Here is a 20,544-nt window from a genome sequence, read left to right as displayed (position 1 = left end):
TATCAGCTAAAAGATGAAGTTTGAACTGTGCTGTGAGACATCAGAATGTTAAGCAAAACAAGGGGGCTTCTGATAATAAGTCAGTGTTAATCTTCTAATGTCCAGTATTGCACTGTCATTCTGCCAAAACTATATTGGAGTGATATTTACAGTCAGAATTTTGTTAACATACACTAGAAAGGATATAAGAAGCAGAAAGTTTGCATTCAGAATTGCAGTAAAAGAAACACAAGAATTGATCTATGTAAACAAAAATGTTTGCTAGGTATATGCAAGTTATATACCCTTGAATCAGCTCAATGAGTTGTGGCTGCAGTTCTTCATCCCTTATCTTCTCAATTCTTTTGGAGATTGCATCAACAGCTTGAATTGCAACAGATACCCTGGAATGTAGATCCTTTACAACAGCTCTAGTCTTGTCAATCAGCTGTGCATTTAGGCCACGTGCAAATTGACGCCGGAGGAGGTTACATTTCTCGTCATAGGCCTTTCTGACATTTTCACTTGCCTACATATACCAAATAATGCAGTAAGCTAGTGACAGTGATTCATTATGCCAGCAAGAGTGCAACTGATGAGAATATCCCAAATGGCTGTTGGCATCTCAGAAGTCAGAACATGCGTTCTATTTTCTTTGCTAGTGAGCAAACAATAAGCGGCCTACCCTTATGACAATTGACCACTTATATCAGAAATACAGTCTTGAGAATGTCAAAATTAAATACACTAGTTTTTTCTTTGTATCTATAAAAAAACAGGTATTCCATGTAGACTGGGTAATTAATGATGAATTCATGCCACACCACTAGCAAAAGTCTGAGATTGACATATTATAGATGAGCTTACTGGACATGTACTTATGATGTACCTTGATTTCGTCGTATAGTTTTCTCTCCCATGCATGTAGCCTGTCCAATGTAGAAGAGTGGCTTCCAGATACCATGGCAAATTCCTCAACAAAATCACTGTTACTGTCATCCACATCATCTTTAATTATCGATGTCATGAGTGCACTCTTAGATGATGACGATAGAGATGAGACGGAACGCTTCCAAGTGACAACCTTTGAAACATGTGCAGTTTCTACAGAAACATTTAAAATTAATATTTCAAGCAAACTTCAAGCAAACATTATGATAGTGAAGGGAAGAGTACAATCTAAACACGCCCCCAGTTACCCTGGTTGAGAATAATATCACGATTGCAGCAGACTCGAAGCGCTGACACAAATCGGGCAGTAGGTAGCTTGCCTGGAGAACCTAGGATTTGATTAAAAATGCAAAATAAACATTTATAGAAAACGCTGACATAATCCTGTGAAAATAAAATATAAGATATATGCAACCCTCATGATTATCACCTGGCATTTTTGGGCATATGTCTAGTCTGATCTTCTTGGTCTCCAGCATTCTGGAAACCTCATTCCCTGCTTCAGCTGCACGTATAAATCGCGTTTCAATGTCCTTCATGCTTGACACAAAATCTTTCGCTCGATGAGTGATGAACTCCGAAGGATCTTCTGTCTCTGCACACAATTCTTTTGCCATTTCGCTTTCTTCCACCTTTGCAGCAACTTGCTCAGAAGATTTAGCTTTGGATGAAACATCCACCAATTCACTTGGTTTACTGATCACACTTTGCTCTGGCTCTCTTTCCTGCTTAGATGGTGAATTAACACCAGGAAATTCTGTGTGCCTTCTTTCAGACATAACTAGTTCTTCTTCTTCACCTTCTTCTTTCAGTGGCACTACTTCAGCTACCTTTGACTCTCTCAAACCCTTCAATCTACTAAAGTTCAAGGTTAGCCCATTCTCATTGTTGGAGGACGAGCTACCAGCAGTGTCAATGGGATCAAAGAAGTCCCATGAGGTACATAATTCTGGAGGTAATGGTGGTGGGGGTGGCACAAAAGCTGAGACTGGGGATTCTTGCCCCACAAATTCAGCAGCAGATGGATCAATCATGAAGGTCAAAGGTGTGGTTCCTGCCGCTTTCATACAGTGGATTCTCGTTGCGGGAGGAGTAGAAAATGGACTTGCTCGATGCATTGGAGAGGCAACATTCTCTACTGCACGCGAAGGCGAGGGAGATGCCATAGACGAATGTGAAGGGGACTTATCCACTTCTGAAATGGAGAGTGATGATTCTGGTGAGATCTCAGATTCAGCATACCGCCGCAGTGCAGTCCCCACAGTACTGAGGGATTGAGTATATGATAAGTGTGCTGCTGACAATGCATCTCTTGAGTCAATGGCTCGTCTGATATGGCGCATCCGATCCTTGCACAGAACCAGGGCATCCTCTCCAGTGGCTTTGGAGGGAGAAGAACCCATGAGTCCCACGAAACTGCAGATCCCCTACTGCACTATACTAGATACCAGTAGACTCATCAAAATCCAACTACTGTCAACAGCTTCCACCAATTAGAAATCTTGCTTGGGATCAGCAGTGATCTTTGCTCCTCAGATCCTATCAATAACAAAAATAATGGTTATCAGGGTATATAATATATAAAATGCAGAACCAAATTTAACAGCATTGGCCTAAAACAAACTTCAGGGCACATCAATAAAACTAACTAAAAATACTTCATATCCCCAAAGCTGATCACATTTGCTGCCAACTTGAGCTGATGTAGTCATTTCAGCCACAACAGAGCCTGAAAACAGTAATTTACTAATTTTAGCTAGGCAATTAATCTACTACACAAAAGAGAGAAAACAAGGTAGAAGAATTGCCATTGCTCCAAGAGCTCAAACTGAAACATGGTGCAGGTCTAAGAACCTACCAATCATACATCCAAAGGGAAGGAAAAGGCAACCAAACTCTTTTATTCCTTCACTTGCTAACCTGAAAATACTCTACACATCAGAAGCCAATGGTCAAAGTGTATTTCTTGAAGGCCTGAACCATGATTAAAGCAGGCAGTTCTATGATTAAAGCAAGCAGGAGCTGTGCGAGCAGATAAGCTGGACCAAAAGAGTGAGAAAAGGAACCAGCAAAGCAGAGACCTTTCCCTAATTCCAACCTCTGATCAAGGCATCAAGCAACTGTAAGAAAGAAAAAAAAATAAAAACCACCACCACCTCAAAAGCAGCACTTCAACACCATGATAATCTGCCCGATGCACCCCCCAAATCCCCAGGAGATGACCAGGGCACTACCTAAATCCGGTTCTTGAAAGTTGAAACCACCATTATCCTAACAGAAAGACGCAATGGGCAAAAGGTGAAAAGCCAAAAGGGGGTAAATCAGAATGTTGCCCCCCTCCCTTTCCTAATCCAAGCCAATGTGGTGCTGAAGAACCAACATCTACCCTCACAATCAGGCATTTCAGCCTCTACAGGGTCGATCAAATGCACCACACTGAAGAACAAACCAAACCATAAATCCGTCCTAAAACCACCAGGGTTTAGCACACCAAAGATCCCTACTTTCCCCCCTACCTGACACCCCCCAATCCAAGAACCTAGCACCCAAGAATCACAGCCCAACAACTAACGCAAGCGACGACGGGAGAACTACACTCACTGAGAAAACACCTGCGGCGGCGGCGGCGCCGGCGGCACTTTAGCCGACTGCGGGGACACGGCAATGCGGCCGCCGCGGCTCGATCCCGGGCGGCTGGTGGCTCACGTGCGCACAGTGGCAGACGGGCGCAGGGTTTTGTTGGGTTCTTGGTGGCGATGCAGGGGAGGGGAGAGTAGAGGTGACCGTTGATGGTGGTGGCGGTGCTGCTGTGCAGTGAGGTGAGAGCCGGCAGGGGGGTAGGTGGAGCCAAGAGAATGAGAGCAATGGGGAATTAATGGTGGGGTAACTGCTGCTGCAGTGCAGTCTAGGGAGGTGATGGGTGAAGATCTCTCATTTCTTCCCTTTTTGCCCTTGGCATTGGCGCGTGCGCAGCCCGAAGGGGAGGGGTAAAAGGGTCATTAGCACGGGGCCGTGAAAAAGCTTGCCTGCGAAGTGAACTCATTTGTTAGGTAAAATCCTGGTAGTAAAACTGTTTGCATGAGAAAGAAAAGATAATCTCACATTAATCCTATAAGGTTTGGCTTGATGCAGTCCGCAATACTCCGTATGTTGGATGACTCCAACAAACATTCACTAGATGGCGTTTGGTCAAATAATAAGAGGTAAAAAAATTCAGCAACCGTAAGAAATGACCACCCACCATTTGGTCAACGAGACAGTCTACACTCTGCAGTCAAAGAACAACTCGAGTTTAGCCGAGTGGTTTAGTCACGGGCGGTACCTGATCAGTAAATTATTGCGCAAACCCTAATAATGACAGAATTTCAAGTACGTTCGATTGCCGCCTGGGCCCCACACATATGGCCAGGCGCAGACTATTTGGATTGATCATGTGACCTTTTTCCACACTAGACGAGCCTAAAGAAAATCTAATGAGGGCATAACCAGCAATACACCAGTAATGCCATACTAGAGCAAGTCCACTGACATGTGGGCCCTACACCAGCGGTAGAATTTCCACAATTTCGAGCTTACACAAAATGGATGTTGAGTTGGTACAAAAATTTCACTTCTACATGCAGCCAAAGCATCACCAACTCTCTTCTTCTGGTAACTGGTATTGATACAACACGGTTTGAATAAATCACAAAGAGATTTTGAGGATTACATTACAGAACGACCAAACGCAAGCTAAAAGTTACAAAATGGTGCAATCTCATTTCATCCTCAGTCTGAGTCTGAGTCTTGAGCGGTTGAAGATCTAATCCGCCGGTTCTTGGACTCACTTTCATCATCTTCGTCTTCATCTTCTTTCTTCTTCTCATCGATTATACCTAAAATTCATTTGAGGTTAACATATGGCATCCCGAATTGTGAACGAGTGCCACGTAAAACAAGAGTCTTTCATGGTTACCTTTCATCTTGAGAATATTTTCCAAAGCTCTGGTCGAGAAGTCATCTTTACTCCCAAGGTCTTGAAATCCGACTAACCGGTCAACGGCAATACCCTTCCTGAAATAAGACAGGGATCTCAGCATGGTGAAACAGGAAGGTTACAGGGCACCAAACAGCAATAAACATTATCCAACGGGCAGCAGTAATGAAAAGCATATTGACTTACTTGAACAATATGACACAGGGCAATGTTTTGATTGCCAGTTTGGACACAAAGAACGGAGCATTCTGCAGTTAGTTAGTTATAGGATTAGGCTTCATAACTGAGAAGGAAGTAATTTAAAGCTAACAGTGATAGTATACAGACTTCAGCATCAAGTTTGACGAATTTCGTTCCCACATAGACTGGAGCAAGGGCCTTTAAATGCTTATCCATGATCCTAGCAAATATTTGCAGATAATAACTTCCATAAGTACAAAAGGCAAAACTGTATGTGTAAAAGAAGAAGGAAGAAAGAAGTTTTGGCATACTTGCAACGGTAAAATTCACGGTGGTAGAAATGACATATAACCTTTTCACTGCCAGTAACCTCCCCAAGGAAGTCACCTTCAGTTATTTCCCTGTATTCACCGTGACCTTGCCTTTTCAGCACTTCACGCTTCTCAGCCTCTTTCTGTTGCATGGAGAGGGTTGAGGAATAAAATGAATATGACACTTGCATAAGCTTTCACAAGTGTAAGATGCAAATCAGTACCTTCAAAGCAGCAATTCTCTCCGCATGCAACTTCTCAAGTTCTGGATCCTGGTAAGAAGTTCGATGAAATTTGACAAATGTCAATACGAGTATATGACATGATACTATGTGCTGTACACAGAAGGTAAATACAAGAGTTAAGAAAGTAAATGTTTCTGCTTCTACTCACATCCAACAATTCATCAAGATCAACTTCATCATGGCTGGCAGGTGCTGCTTGAGCCTTATCTTTAGCGACCATTTCCTAAGATGATGTACATCAATGTCAGCATCACAAAATTAAAATCCATAATGGAACACGGAGAACAAGTGCTCTGCATAAAATGTCAGAAGCGAAACTCAAGAAAAAGAAAAAGTAATCTATGTTCCATGATTACAAGAACTGAAACTGACAGAAACAAGATGAGGATACTGCCAACCACATTACAATAATGCAGTACAAAACCATACAAAAAGGAAACAAGAATGTGCGCTAACAGAACTGAAAAAGTGTCAAAAAAAGAAGAAGCAAAATTGATAAATCTCAATGTTGTACCAAGTTCTCCATGATAGTCACGCCATGTTGTGCAGAGGTGTCAATCTATGAAAAAAAATACTTCTAATATATATATACTACTCCATGATATGCACAGATTGAGGTGGCTTCAAAAAGTACCAATTTTTACCATTTCATGATCCTCAAACAGGCTAAGAGTTCTAAATTTCCCGATTTCAAGCAATTCCTGGCCATTGCCATACAAAAACAACCAAAGACATCACAATTCACAAAGCATCACAAGTCCAAACATTGTAACACCAGAAGTTCACACTATAAGCGATCTCTTTCCCAATCACCTCATCAAAGATGAGAAATTTCTGTACAGATACTATACTACCAGTCCCAAGGACAAGGAGGACCAAAACTCAGTTACTTATTGCTCGAAGTCCAGATATCCCAGCTAAAAAGCTCGTTTTGGCAAGGCAAACCCATAAAATATATTTGGCTCACATGAACTCCGTTGAACTCCTGAAACGCAGGTGATTCCGGATTGGATGGGTGTACAATCCATTACTCCCAAGTCCCATGGATCACACACCCCTACTCCAGTCTCCAACATAACACCAGGTTACGTTCGAACTAGCAACCAGAAAGTGATCCGCGACCAATTATGCAAGCTTTCCCCGGGGCGCAATTCGGCACCTCACGGGGACAAAATCAGCAGCTATTCCGATAAAAAAAGGCTGGATAAACTCCACGTCCGCGCGCGCCAGCCTCGAGATCCAGGGGGATGCCTCGTCGGCCAACTCGGCAATCCGGCGGCGGGATCAGAGGAGGATCCGCGGCAGAGCAAGGCGGCGCTGGGATACTGGGGGGCAGAGATGGCGGGTGATCCAGCGAGTCACCTTCTGGAGGTCGCGGGCGGCGGCGGCGATGACGTTGCCGAAGGCCAGGTTGGAGAGCGTCGACTTCACTGCGTCCGGATCCATCTCTGCTGCCTCCCCTTCTTCCTCCTCGCGCCGCCGGGTCCTCCCTCCTCCTCCGGCGCCGCCGCTTCGCCTCGCCGGATTTGCTTCGGTTTCGAGGGGGGAAGGAGAGCGAAGCGAAGTGAGCTGCGGCGGCCTCGATGGAGGAAGCTCTTCATGCTCTCTCGCATTCGGTAAATTGGGCCCATTAGGCCAAAATATTCAAGCCCAACAAGCCTGCTTTCGAAAAGTTGGGTTGTGTTCGTCCAAAAAAGAACTTGGGCTTGTTCAGGCCTGTTAATTTTTTTTACCGTTTTTATTTCTTATTTGTTTGGGTGAAATCATCCAGTAATATGCTAAAAAATTTAATAGGAAAAATTGGATCTTTACCATTAAATAAAAGATCTCAAATTAGATATATACCATCATGACCATGTGAGCCCTACATATCATTAACTCATGTGAGCCCCACATGTCCATGAGATAAATATATATCTAACTTTGAACTCTTTTAATGATACAGATCCAAATTTACATTTCATCCCGTGCTCAATTGGAGTGGGACTGTATATGCACGCGGTAGATGGAGGGCCCACAGAAATTGAGTGAGGAAAGGCGATATTGCAAGCAGGGTGAAATCCCAGTTTGCTATTTTAGCACCGGATGTCTCAATGACAGGTGGGACCAGGACCCGCCTGTCATTCTGACTGAACAAACTGAAACACGACTATGACACTACAGATGTTTCAGTAAAGTAAGCCTTCAATTGCCATAAAAATTTGCGGTTTTGTCAGGCAGAATTTTTCCCGTTACAATATACAAAAAAAAAAGAGAGAACAATATTTCCACACATTTCCATGCAGAAACCAGGGACGCCTTGACTTCCTGCTTTGTATTGCCTCCTGTACAGCTGGGTAATGCCGAGCCGAGTCCTAACTTAAGGTCAACATCATCTGCCATTGACATGATGGTGTGAGCTATTATAGAAGCCCCAGCGACTTCAGCTGGTTGATGTGCTCTGCAGGGAGTGGCGGCGGACACCAATCTGTGCGCTCGCCATCGACATCCTCTACAACATATTCCTGGAGAACACCAAATCAGATTTGAATAAACCATGGTAGATATGCTGGCAGATGAATTAACAGTGGTGCTTACCTTGGTTAGCATTCGTTTGGCGAGAATGTGGTAGTGCCGCTGCCAGATCCGCTGGCCAACCATTGTTGCTACCAGGACGCTGTAGAATATGCCTATAACTGTGAAAAGACCGAGCACAATCACCCCCATGATGAGGAGCAAAGGTAGCCCAGCTTCCCCAGCGCCTCCCAAGCAACCACCACACTCGCCAGCTGTAGTTGCACAACCTTCAAAGCAGGTCGTGCAGTCTGTCCACATGCAAAGTGTGCCAGGTAGATGGCAATCTGCACACATCCTGAAATAGAACAATTGTGGGTACAGTATAAATAGCTAGCACTAACGTCATGCACTGCAAAAGAAAAGGTATGAAGAATATCATTTAAGAGCATACATAAGGAATATGCCTTCTGGATCCAGTGAAATTGTGCAACAGCAGTCTATATATAGCTTTTACGAAGTTTAGCACCTATTAAATTAATAAATAGTAAATGAATTTTCTGTTACCATTGGGTTCAATTTTATGTACCAGATTAACTATGTTGACCTATCCTTTTCAGGGTTGAGGCACAGCTTTAGATTTAAGACAGTTATTTCATGTGTGAGCTAATTGAAGCATACCCTGGCTGACAGCAACAAAGACATAGTTCTCGACAAGGCTGAGCCAAATCATTCCGTACTCTTCGATCATAACAAGTTATGAAGCATCCTGATAACCCCAACAAAGCAAAAAACAATAATGCACCTGCAATAAAGGCACAAGTGCTACATCAGTACAGGGAAACATTACGTGCAGAGATGCCGACTAAATAGTTAGCAACACAGTGGTCTAGTTAAATTGTAGCAGCGTGGCTCACATTAATTAAACATTTTTTAGTGTCTACCTTCTGAGCTCAGTTTCTTCACATGCCTGTGCTTTTTTTAATGAGCCATAGTCATTGCATACACATACAAGCTGAAGTTTTATGGGGGAAAAACTCATTGATCTCACCATGGAAAGATGCTTGAGTAAGTTATAAGAAGATTTTCCTATGGCATTTCGAATTTTACCTCATCATAATTGCCTATAGTACTGACAAACAACAAACCAATCCTGTTGTTCATACTTATTCTTTACTCCCATATTTCTTTTCTTCACAATTTTTCAACCAAAGCTAGACAATAATGCAATTGATGCGTTCCAGGGATGCATCATGCACTACCATAGATAGAATCCTCAAAAAACAATGTATGGTTTTACGAAACAGACATGCAGAAACAGGTCAAAGTAGTGGCAATGGAATGGTAAAGTAGTTTACCACATATATAATAAAAACTAACTTCATTATCAAAACCCCAGGCCGTCCTCAACCAATATTGCTGGTACCCATCAATAAAATGTACCAAATATGCCAATGCAGAGATGACCTGGATAAACGAGTAAGAAAATACTTAGGAATACCCAATCGAATGTAATTAATGGACAGTGAATCAAACAACATTTACAAGACTTACCATCTGAACTAGAGCAAAGATGAATAATATATCTCTAGTAACAAAGAAACGAAACTTCAGTGTTCGCCATTTCCTGTCAGTGTGGGAATGAACCCTCAAGTAATATGGAGCCTTGCAGGTGGTACAATGAGAAAATGCAAATCCCTCCTGTGTAGGAAGAAAAATCAAAGCATAGTAATTTACCAGTCTTGAAAAAAAATCAACAATTTAATTGCAGAAGAAAGCTCCAGATAAGGCAGGCAGTAAAATGCACGTAGGCAGACTACTGAATGCTTTCACACTTACACATACACCAGGAGAACATATACTTTTATTTTTTATGGCATTAAAGATTTCACATTGATCAAGGTTGCTTTGCAGAAAAAAGGTGTGTCCTTTCTAATGCAAACAGTCTCTTTTTATTGTAAATAACATAGTTTTGCAATAACCTAAACCATCCAAGTTCAACGAACAATCCCATGGGAGACTCTATCTGCAGTTACCTACCAGCACAATTTCCAAAATGGATGTAGACATTCCAACATCCTAACAGAAAGCAGAATTCGCAATGCTAACTACCAGATTTTGACCTGTGAACCCCTGTCTAACCACTATGACTCGCACATTTTGGAATTGTCAAATGAAGAGTAAATCATAAGCTAAAGAAACTAAAAAAATGACCTACCTGTTAATCAAATAACTTTTCAGAAAAGCAACAATCCAGTAGAAAAGGTCTTCACAAAAAACAGAAATTGACAAGTTTTGAAAGAAAGAAAAACTTTTTGGTCAACCAAAGTAATGTCATATCAAATTTGTGCTTCAATCTCATTGACTAAGATCTTTATTCCATTCCATATGTATAAATTTCTAGTCAACAATGAACTACATCAGGGATAAAGCAAGCCAGATTGAGAAAAAAAATCAGAATAATGTTCAGAATTTTTATGTTGACAAACTCAAACTTTCCATCAAACATGGATCCAACTGATGAAACTTGTATGGTAAGAAAATAGTTCCAGATATTTGTAGGAAACAGAACCCACTGTGTAAAACACAATTAGCCGTACTGGTCTATCAAAATGGCTGTCTGAAGTCAAATTTACTCGCATTTCTCAAGGCTACTAACAATGAAGTTGTGGAAATATACAATGCACCTTGTTAAAAGCTAAACCAATTGATTTAGATAGGAACACAACCAGCAAAGCTTTGTAAACACGAGACAACTCCAAATTGCAATAACCAGACATAGAGAGATGCAAAATAGGCTCTAATAGGAAGCTTAGCTAATTCAACGTATCCGATAGACCAAAATGTACATGGATCAAAAGTCTGCATCTGTCATGTTGCACTAGGTATGTGATTGCAACTAATGTCCCATCAACTCACCACTACAAAAAAACAATTTTTAAAGAAAAAATATTATTTTGACAATCATATCTATATTCCATACACACTGCACCCCAAGATGGTAAAGCTTCTGCAAAAGAATTCATCGTACTTCTCGGTTCGCGCAACTCAAACAATCGCTGCAGCTCAACGCACAGAATGAGGTCAGAAGAATCGCCAATTTCTAGAAGGGATGCTCCTAAACAGCACTACACAGCAACAAATCACAGTGACAAGCTACCCCGTCAAAGCAGTATGCTCACATCCAGAAGATAACTCCTCCTCGCATTCACATAATAATCGAACAAATGAAGCCAATGTTTCAAGCTTCGCCGGATTGATCACACAATTCGATCACTCGCTGCACACTCCAATGCCACTCGAATAGCTCACCGCAGAAAACGCGCACAGAGCCCCGTCCACCCCGACTCTCGGAGACACCATTTCGCCCAATTTCCATCAGAACCCCTAGAATCGCGGGATACGGGGGGAGCGGCGCTCACCTTCACCGCCCTCCAGTGGTCGAGGCAGTCGCGGTGCACGTACTTGGACGTCCCCTTGCATTTGCACGGCGCGATGAAGTCCCTCCCTGCACACAACCGCCCACTTAGATCCCCTCCAGAAAAAAAAATCCGAGGAATGGAAAATAAAAAGGTAGGCGCCGGCCGCCGGGAGCCTCCCCTCCGCCCTCACCGTCGGTCTCGAGGCAGATCCGGCACTGCAGCTGGTCCTCGCCCCCGCCCGCCTCCAGGTCGATCTCCGACGGCGGCGGGATCAGCGGCGACGACACCTTCTCCTCCATCCCCCCGCCGCGCCCCGCCCCTCCCCCTCCTCCTCCTCCACCCACCAGCTCAGCTCGGCGCCCGCCGTCTCTACCACCTCCCCGGCGCCGCGCCCATCCGATCCCCCCTCCCTAGCCGCCTCCGCCGCCCCACCACCGCTTCGAATCGAGGTGGGGGTTGGGGGGGAGAGAGAGGAGAGCTGGAGTTAGGTGTGTGTGCGTGCGTGCGCGAGCGGGTGGTGTGGTGGACTAGCGGCGAAGCGAGGTATAGACTCCTTCCCCGAGCTAGCCGCGGGAGGATGACGCGCGGGGCCCGCCGGGGAGGCGGGCGGGGCCCGCGGTGGCAGTGGGTGGAGGGGCCGGGTAGCGTGCGGTGGGCCCGCGCGCCCGTGCGGGGTGGGGCCGGAGGGTTGGTTGACCTGGCAGCGGGAAGGGAAGCTTCGTGGGCGGCGGCTGCTGGGTGAAGTGGTTACGTTGGGCCGAGATGGGCTAGTGGGCCGCAACAAAAGTTCTCGTTGGGCTTGACCCACCCAATGCGATGGGCTAGTGGGCCGCAAAAATTTCAGTCTTGACTTAAATTACCAAGCCCAAACTGGAATTTTCTGAAAGAGTTAGTAGAATATTACTACTCGTGTTCCTAGTTTGTTTGTAGACAGTAGACTACTACTAAACTTTTTCTTTGCGTATTGAGTAATGGGCTTTCAAAATGGACCGGTTTAACAGAGAGAATCTCGCCAAACGGACGTGCTGGCTCAGCAATGTTTTCGAAATTTCTTGAATGGCGTTTCGTTGGCACCAAAGGAGTGTGTTGTACTACACACCAATTAAACGTATGTAATTGATACAGCCATAGAGTGTCGACTTTCAACTAAATGTAGGCGAACATGCTGGCTCGCTGTGATAGGGGTACATGAGAGATGGGTGAGAGGTTTAGCTTGAATGTATTTAATTTTTTTTCTCAGTCCGTGTTTAGATGCCAAAAGATTTTGGCAAAAAAAAACATCACATCACATGTTTGACACATGCATGGAGTACTAAATGAAGTCTATTTACAAAACTTTTTACACAGATGGATCGTAAATCGCGAGACGAATCTAATGAGCCTACTTAATCTATAATTTAAAATAGTGATGCTACAATAATCATCTGCTAATGAGTCTTGTTAGATTCGTCTCACGATTTACAACTCATTTATGTAAAAAAATTTATAAATAGACTTCATTTAATACTTCAAAATAGCAAATTCTCTTAGCCTTCAAACGTCTTCAAACCCCGTCGGAGCTCGTGAATGCAGGGTTGTCCTGAGGTCGGCAGGCCACTCAGAACGTCTTCAAATGTCGTAGAGACGAAGGAAGAAAGCAATCTAGGGTTGGAAAAGGCTAGGGTTTGAGAGACAAAAAGTAATGCGATATTTTGATTGATTTGATTGGGAATAACCTCAATCGGCCTTAGCCTTTATATTTATAGGCCGGGGAAGATGTACCCCTTCACGAGTAAGATTACATAAGGAATTTTTACAAAAACACTAATTCTACTCGGACTGTACAGACTAGACCGGCCTGACCGGTCGGCCTCGGCATGTGCCAAATTTGACTGTCAACATATATACCCTCTTTCATTTTATGGAAAACACTGAGGGAGCGAACCTCATTCTACATCGGTATCTAACATTTCATACAATACTTGAAATCTATCCTTGATGAACACCATAAAAAAGATAACAAGGCCAGCAATAGCATTTCATTCCATTGATCGACAAACAACGACCACCGAAACCGATACAAGGATGCACGATGCATCCATAGTTCCATACTGTTAAACACTAAATTAAACCCAAATTCCCAAATAAACCATGTAACTAAAAGCTGGCCCGGAATGCATTCTATGCTCACTCCTCACTCCACGAGAACCCCAAGTCACAACCCTGGTTGAAAGCCTCCATCGCGGCAGCCGATCCACTGCCGCTCGGGCCGGCGCCGTCGCTACCTCCGGAGGCACCGTAGAACACGGCGCCAAGCTCCCCTCCGAACGGTGCCGCCGCCGGCGCCACCGCCACGGCTGGGTGGACGACGGCATCTTCCCCGGCGCCGAGCTGCCGCAGGCGCTCCTTGGCCTCCCTCAACCTCCGCTCCACCAGATCCTTGACGGCGGCGAGCTCCTTGCCGGTGGCCCCGGCGAGGCTCCGGCGGCGCCCTGCCATGCGCTCGTGGAGGAGCGCGGCGGCGTCGCGCTCGCCGTTCTCGACCTCGGACCGCTTCACCTGCCCGCGGACCCTGGCGAAGCGCGCGGCGAGGTGCTGCAGCTGGCCCGTGGCCTTCTTCAAGCTGCTGCCCTCGGGCATGCCCCGGTACTTCCGGAAGAGCCGCGCGGCCTCCGCGGCGGAGGGCCACGCCTCCGGCGGCGCCGCCGCGCCGGCGCCGGCGTCGTACACCACCACGCAAGCCCGGGCGCCGCAGAGCGCGGCGATCTCGCTCGTCTTCTTCATCAGGCCACGGCAGCGCCGCTTGAACGTCGCGCGCCGGGATAGCTTGTTGGTGATGTACTGGAGGTTCACCTTCTGTCGTGCCATGGCGGCCGTAGCTAGATAGCTTCGGTAGGTGCTGATCGGTGAGGTGAGACGATCGAGGGAAGAAGAGGTGTGTTTATATAGAGGTGCGATCGAGGAGGAGCCCCAGATCATCAGCCATAAATTGAGTAACTATAATCATTACCAGGATGTATTTTGGCAGAAATTTAATTACTTCTATAGTTTTACTGACGGTTACTATCAGGCGCTGGAGAGATAAGCATTTCTTCCTTCTTAGGTTTATCCATGGATCACACCAAAAACCACCCATAAACTTTTTTTTTGAAGAAAGGAAAACCATCCCATACATGCAGCGTGAGTATTGCGTGATAGGATAGACATTAGCCAAATATTGGGGTGATAGGACTTCCGATCCGGGCTTTAGCATCGGACGTATTAATCACCATCTTATTAAAAACACGTAGCGTCCTATTTTAAGTAGAAAAAATTCCCACTGAAGCATGGCCGCAATGCAATGTATCATGCAATATGCTCATACGCCAATGCTCCAACCAGTGGAGATTATTACAGATAAGCTCCGCTTCTTAATCAGTCATGCATAAACAATCACAATGACCCTAATCTATACCTATTTCTAAAGCAAGTAACGTTTCCGCCTAAATTTTTGGTTTGGTCCGCCTTATGTCATTGACAGGTGGGCCTTAGTCCATCCCTGAATGAACATCTAGGCCCCTAGTGGATTTTGGTGTATTGTATGACAACATGATTAAAGGACTAATAATTTGGTTCAAGCATGTGAGCAGGTTGTATGGTGATTGTCGAATATCAAAGTACTCTTTTCATGATTATTTATATATGAAGCTCATGTGTTGAAAAGATCAAGTGTGTGATTTCATATGACATGATTGAGATGTATTACAAGCAAAATAAGAAATATCATTGAGCAAATTATTCTTGAGAGATATGCTGGCTCTAAGATTTCAGAGGCTTGTATAGTTGCTATGGAATTCTTTATGAAAGCAAAGTTGTCAAATAAAATTGAAGAATTTGAATTACATTGATACAGGGAAAGCAAGCAAAGCATATGAGAATGAGACATGGTTTGTTGTATATGTATGGTCTCAAATTGGTTGAGCTTGCTAGTGATGAAGAATATTTGAAGAAATGGTTTTAATTCTAAAGGCACAATTCAATGGGAGTTCAAAAAGGCAGCTAGGATAAAGGAGAGAGACCGAGAGGGGTGTTTCAAGGTATCAAGCAAGTGAAGGGCAAGTGATCGTTGCACCGAAGGACTTTGCTAGGGTGAAGAAATCGATAATGGTCAATGTCCGGAGATTCTAGAGCCTTGGAGGAGTTCATATTGAATAGTGTCAAACTTTGGAAGATGGAGTGACTTGTGAGCCATAGATGAAGACAACTCATATGTGGTACTCAAGGTTAAAATGCTCAAATGAAGAGACATAGCAAGATGCTACCCTCATGAAGCTAAACTGATTAAGTGTGGCATGACAAGCAAGAAGAGAAGCTCAAGTGGTTGAATTTGTATTTTAATTTGACTTGAGTATAGGTATGCAGTACTATCAAGAGGGATGTATCACAAGAAGTCTTGATCATGTCTCAGTGCTCAAGTAACCCAAGAGAGTTTATGAGAGACACAAAAGCCACACGTACAAGTAACTCGGGTTTGACAGAGGCAAACAAGGTGGCACCAGTTTTGTGTCAACTGAGCCAATGGCTATTTGGTTTGAATCTCGGTGACACCGGTTTTGGGAAACAGTGGCACCAGATTTCTCTGGGTTGCAACGGCTAGTTTTGGGGGGAATGGGTATTTAAGACCTTGGTCCCCCACAGTGGCTGGCTGCTTGTTCTGAGGTCATTGCTGTTATTTCTTTCTAATCTAATCCAAGCCAAAGCACATTTAGCTCCCCCCAACCCCTCTTTGTGAGGTAGTTTGATCTTGTGTGATCCCTTGAGTTGGATAGTAGAGAGAAGCCTTTGTGAGCAGATTTGAGAGAAATCAAACACCTTAAGCACTGTTGGACGTCAATGAGCTCGTGTGAAGCATTTGTTACTCTTGGAGGTGATCCTCCTAGACGGCTAGGCGTTGTCCAAGAGCTCCCAAGGTTGGGGTGAGCCTTGGAAAGTTTGTGCAGGTAGCGCTTCACCTCCACAAGGGGAGGAAGCCCACTAGTGAAGCGAGGAACACGATTGAAAGAGATTGCGACCCACGAGATGGAGTTGAAATAGACTCGGACTCAACGAGAATTCCTCAACGGAGAGTAGGAACCACTGTGCTTGTGTAACACAATCAGTGGGATCGAACTTCGGTGAAACAAATCTTATATCTCCTTGCTGGTTTGAGCTTCTTATGCATTCACTTGTAAATTTGGTGAAGTTGCTCGTTTGTGTTGTATATGCTTTTTGAGTGCAGGTACTTGGAGATATAGGCAAGGACTGATCATCATCCCCAAGTTTGGTTTGCAACTGAGTTCATTAGCCTCACTTTTGGTTTTGAGGGGTTCACTGCTCAGAGTAAAACCGGTGGCACCGGTTCTACAAAACCAGTGGCACCGGATTTGACTGGCAGTGAGTTTTAATCTGCTGCTTTAGTTGTAATTTTTCAGGTCATGCCTATTCACCCCTCTCTAGGTGACATCAAGATCCTTTCAATCCCGTATGCGAGTCGGACTAGCCCTCCGTCCACGACTCGATCACATAGATCTCTATAAATTAACGCACGGACAACTATACGTATCCAATATTTATACCAACTTTGTCTGTAGCAGCAACGCACAGACATATTTGCTTAGTACAAAAAAAATAGAGTTTCTCCATAAGCCCCTGCTTTGATGCCACAAATCTCTTGATACTGGCCGCCAAATAATTCTTTGGAAACAATGGCTGCAACATTGAAAAATACTGAAAAAAACTCTACAATTCAACATGGAACGAGGGAGAAGAGGTGTGTTTTTATAGAGGTGCGTGGACCGGAGGAGCCCAGATCATCAGCCATAAATTGCCTATAATCATCACTAGGATATATTTTGGCAGAAATGTAACATGTGCTATAGTATTGCTGACGGTTACAATCAGAGAGATAAGCATTTCTTTCTTCCTAGGTTCATCCATGGATCACACATCATGAGTTTGTCATACTTATTGAACATCGGTGGATAATTAATCCTAAACTCCACATCTAGGTTCATATTTAAGGGTTCTAATAAAGTTGCAAAAAAGGTGCTCCAGAAAAATAATACATGTGATAGGATGACTAGACTACTATACCGACACTTCCTTGCTGGAGTAAAAAACTATGAACAGACATTTCTCAATTGGTCTCTAATCACTCTGTTCGGTTGGTTGTGGCTGGTGGCTGGTGCTGATTTGTTATGAGAGAAAAGTACTGCTGGCTGGCTGGTGGCTGGTGCTGATTTGGTGTGAGAAAAAAATATTGTTGGCTGGTTGCAGCCGAACAGAGTGAATATAAGATGCCATCCCCGAGATGGCCGGATCAGGGTCGGTCTCAGCGAACACATGCATGTAAGAGACTTTATTCATTTCCACATCCGTTGAAGGGCAGAAATGTCATTGAAGGAATATAATGGCAGTTACTAGCCTTGGATAAGTCATGAAAACACTTCAGGCAAATAATAGAAGTCAGTGGTAGTAGATCATCTCCAGCAAGATCCCTACTTCAGTCCCTACTCAAAAAGTAAGGGCTAGAGGAAAAAAACAACTCCAGCAGGGTCCTACAACTCGGGTCCCTGGAGTCAGGAGGCATCCAAATCCCCCCTCCAACCCCATCTCCCACAGGTGCTGAGGGAGGCCCCTACCCAATGGCTTTTCTGTTTTCCCCTCACACACGCCAATCTTCCTCCTCCCAACTGCAGCCTGGAGCGCCGCCCCGAAATCCGCCGCCACTAGATCAGCACCGCTGAGCTGAATCTGCCATCAGACCAGCCCCGCCACCTGACCAGTGCCGCTGAGCCGAATCCACCATCGCACCAGCGCCGCCGCCGGACCAACCTCGCCATCGAACCAGTGCCGCCGAGCCGAATCTGCCAGCAGCTGGGGGGAGCTCAAGTGCCACCGCTTGGATTTGCTTCGAGCTCGATTCGCTAAGCCCCAAGCTCGGTTCGCCGCACCTCCCCCTCCTCCGCCTCAACGTTCGAGCTTCTGCTGGGACAGGCATGCAGGAGCCACGGTGCCCCTCTTGATCTGCCCATGGAAGGCCAGATCCCGCCAGCCCGAGTTGCTACAGCCGACGCCCCTCCTCTCCCGCTAAAATAGCCCCCGCCCGTAGCCTCACCGGCAAAAGAGCAGGCTGCCTAGGTGCTGCAGAGTCTACGGCGGAGAGGAAGGAGAGAGAGAAAAGGAAAGAGGGGATAAGCTTGACTATCGGCCCCACATGTCATAATGGAACATGTGGATGAGAGATTGACAGGTGGCTCCCACTTGTCATAATAGGAGTAGGAGCTGAGTAGTAGGGGTTGTTGCTAGTGTTGATAGCAAAAAACAGTGCTCCAAAAAGTTGGAACAACCCCCTGCTCAATAGAGTAGGGGCTGGAAGTAGGGGCTGTTGCTGGAGATGCTCTTAGTTTATATACATTGCTTCTAGGCCCTTAGTTAATTAATTAGATCAAGAATGTATTGCTCTTGGGCCGTCGCGTGTTTGACTATTCAAAGATCGACTTGGCAATGTATTGGTCGTGTGTCACTTTTTTTAGAAAAATGGCGTCGACACGGAGCAGTGGTCCTACTCTATATGCCATGGGCTAGCACATGAATCAACAGACAACCTTCTTTTTATTCCCCAATATCTGGCCAGGCCTGGGTTCGAGAGTTTAGACTTTGTGTCCAATCCGACAGGCCTAGACTTTGGGCATGTTTGGTATGGTTCTGGAGCTGAACTCTACCAACTCCTATCATTTTTTTAGCCAAACACCAGCTCCAAAACTCCATGGAGCACCCCCAACTCTAGAGCTGTAGTACAAATAGACTTGGAGTTTTGTAGCACCTCTCCCGCACAAAACATCCCATTTTGAACTTCGACGTGGAGTTTCGGGGAAATTACCCACAATTGCCACTCATTACACGAAAAAACGATTTGTTTCTGTTCTTTCCAAGCCCCGCCACCTGCCTCCCATAATCCTGTCCCCAGCCCCCCTCCCTCCCGATCGGATCGCGCCTCCCTCCCCCGCCGCCGGCCCTTCCCACCACCGGCGCCCGTTGAAAGTAGGATGCACAAAGTATTTAATATATGAATTTGATGTTTTCAGATTAGGGGGTTTAATTTAAAGTTTTGACTATGTTATTTAAAGCATGTTAGTGGCACATAGGTATAGACTGACATGTGGATGCTTTAAACTTTTTGAATCTATTTGCAATTGGATTATAATGTTTTATTTTCTATGATCTTTTTATATGAAATTGTTTCCTTACTGCTTTTTTTACAGGATAGCACAGTGTATCCAAGAATTGAGAACTTCTGTAGCACATGCATGGCTGGATCATGCTCATGTTCTGAAAAACGAGAAGCAGCTTCCTCTCTACCAACATGTTAATGTGGTCACGTTTGTACTTTGTTATATGTTTTCAATAAATATCTTGTGAATACGCAGCCATGAGTCTCACATCTCCGGCTTCTCGTGCTTTTGTCGAACCTTTTTTTTTCTTCTTTTCATATTATTGCACCATGTATATCATTTTCTGGAGTTTTTTCACATGATGCAGTAAAAGAATAACACACTTTTCTCCCAGCATGCTTGATGTTTTCATTCGTTGAAGTCCTGAACTTCATAACGTCTTTTTTTTTTGCATTTTTGCTTCATTTCAATGTTTTGTTGGATGAAACAACGTTCATCTTCTGCTTTCATACGTATGTGAAAGCAATAGCCCCGCGCGTATACTTCCCTCACGCACCATTGTCTTGAAAGAAAAATATGAGAAAAAAATAATGCTAGAGCCAGAGCAGTGTAGTACTAGATGGTTTCGTGTGCGCTAGGAACGCTCGCGCGCTGCTAGTGTCGGTAGCGTTTGCGCGTTGTTTGCATGTAGCAGCGAACGCTCGTCCAATATAAGCTAATGACCGTCTGCAATTGACTGAATGCAATGTGGAATTTGCATCCTGCGGCAGGCGGACTGACCCTTTCGCCCAGAGACGTCGAGTTAATCTTTCATAT

At 44.7% G+C, this 20,544-nt stretch overlaps 4 protein-coding genes across 15 annotated transcripts; all 4 read right to left on the bottom strand.

The window, feature by feature from the left end:
* Positions 1-148: 148 nt before the first annotated feature.
* Positions 149-3,812, bottom strand: LOC120644881 (protein ROLLING AND ERECT LEAF 2-like). Of its 12 annotated transcripts, none has more exons than XM_039921623.1 (7): positions 3,532-3,811; positions 2,789-2,861; positions 2,580-2,659; positions 1,361-2,469; positions 1,179-1,259; positions 869-1,083; positions 149-508 (listed from the first exon to the last, which is right to left on the bottom strand). In XM_039921623.1, the coding sequence occupies exons 4-7, from the start codon at positions 2,331-2,333 to the stop codon at positions 164-166; spliced, it is 1,614 nt and encodes a 537-aa protein (XP_039777557.1). In that variant the 5' UTR covers positions 2,334-2,469; positions 2,580-2,659; positions 2,789-2,861; positions 3,532-3,811; the 3' UTR covers positions 149-163. The 12 variants fall into 12 exon arrangements, with proteins under 12 accessions (XP_039777557.1, XP_039777558.1, XP_039777560.1 ...); XM_039921624.1 differs by having other exon boundaries at positions 2,589-2,659; XM_039921626.1 differs by having other exon boundaries at positions 2,612-2,659.
* Positions 3,813-4,441: 629 nt separating this feature from the next.
* LOC120644880 (thioredoxin domain-containing protein PLP3B-like) lies at positions 4,442-7,228 on the bottom strand. Its single transcript, XM_039921619.1, has 8 exons — positions 7,005-7,228; positions 5,791-5,865; positions 5,622-5,669; positions 5,398-5,540; positions 5,234-5,306; positions 5,093-5,154; positions 4,886-4,983; positions 4,442-4,805 (listed from the first exon to the last, which is right to left on the bottom strand). Exons 1-8 carry the CDS (start codon positions 7,086-7,088, stop codon positions 4,699-4,701), a joined length of 690 nt encoding a protein of 229 aa, XP_039777553.1. The 5' UTR covers positions 7,089-7,228; the 3' UTR covers positions 4,442-4,698.
* A 578-nt stretch (positions 7,229-7,806) lies between these two features.
* LOC120644879 lies at positions 7,807-12,072 on the bottom strand. Its single transcript, XM_039921618.1, has 7 exons — positions 11,748-12,072; positions 11,558-11,643; positions 9,690-9,836; positions 9,494-9,602; positions 8,817-8,940; positions 8,220-8,493; positions 7,807-8,146 (listed from the first exon to the last, which is right to left on the bottom strand). The coding sequence occupies exons 1-7, from the start codon at positions 11,854-11,856 to the stop codon at positions 8,045-8,047; spliced, it is 951 nt and encodes a 316-aa protein (XP_039777552.1). The 5' UTR covers positions 11,857-12,072; the 3' UTR covers positions 7,807-8,044.
* Positions 12,073-13,723: 1,651 nt separating this feature from the next.
* Positions 13,724-14,404, bottom strand: LOC120645822 (agamous-like MADS-box protein AGL80). Its single transcript, XM_039922556.1, has one exon. The coding sequence runs from the start codon at positions 14,402-14,404 to the stop codon at positions 13,724-13,726; it is 681 nt and encodes a 226-aa protein (XP_039778490.1).
* Between the last annotated feature and the right edge of the window lie 6,140 nt (positions 14,405-20,544).

This window comes from Panicum virgatum, chromosome 8K (assembly GCF_016808335.1).
Source record: "Panicum virgatum strain AP13 chromosome 8K, P.virgatum_v5, whole genome shotgun sequence".
In the NCBI taxonomy this organism is placed as follows: domain Eukaryota; kingdom Viridiplantae; phylum Streptophyta; class Magnoliopsida; order Poales; family Poaceae; genus Panicum; species Panicum virgatum.
This window is presented reverse-complemented; position numbering and strand designations above follow the sequence as displayed.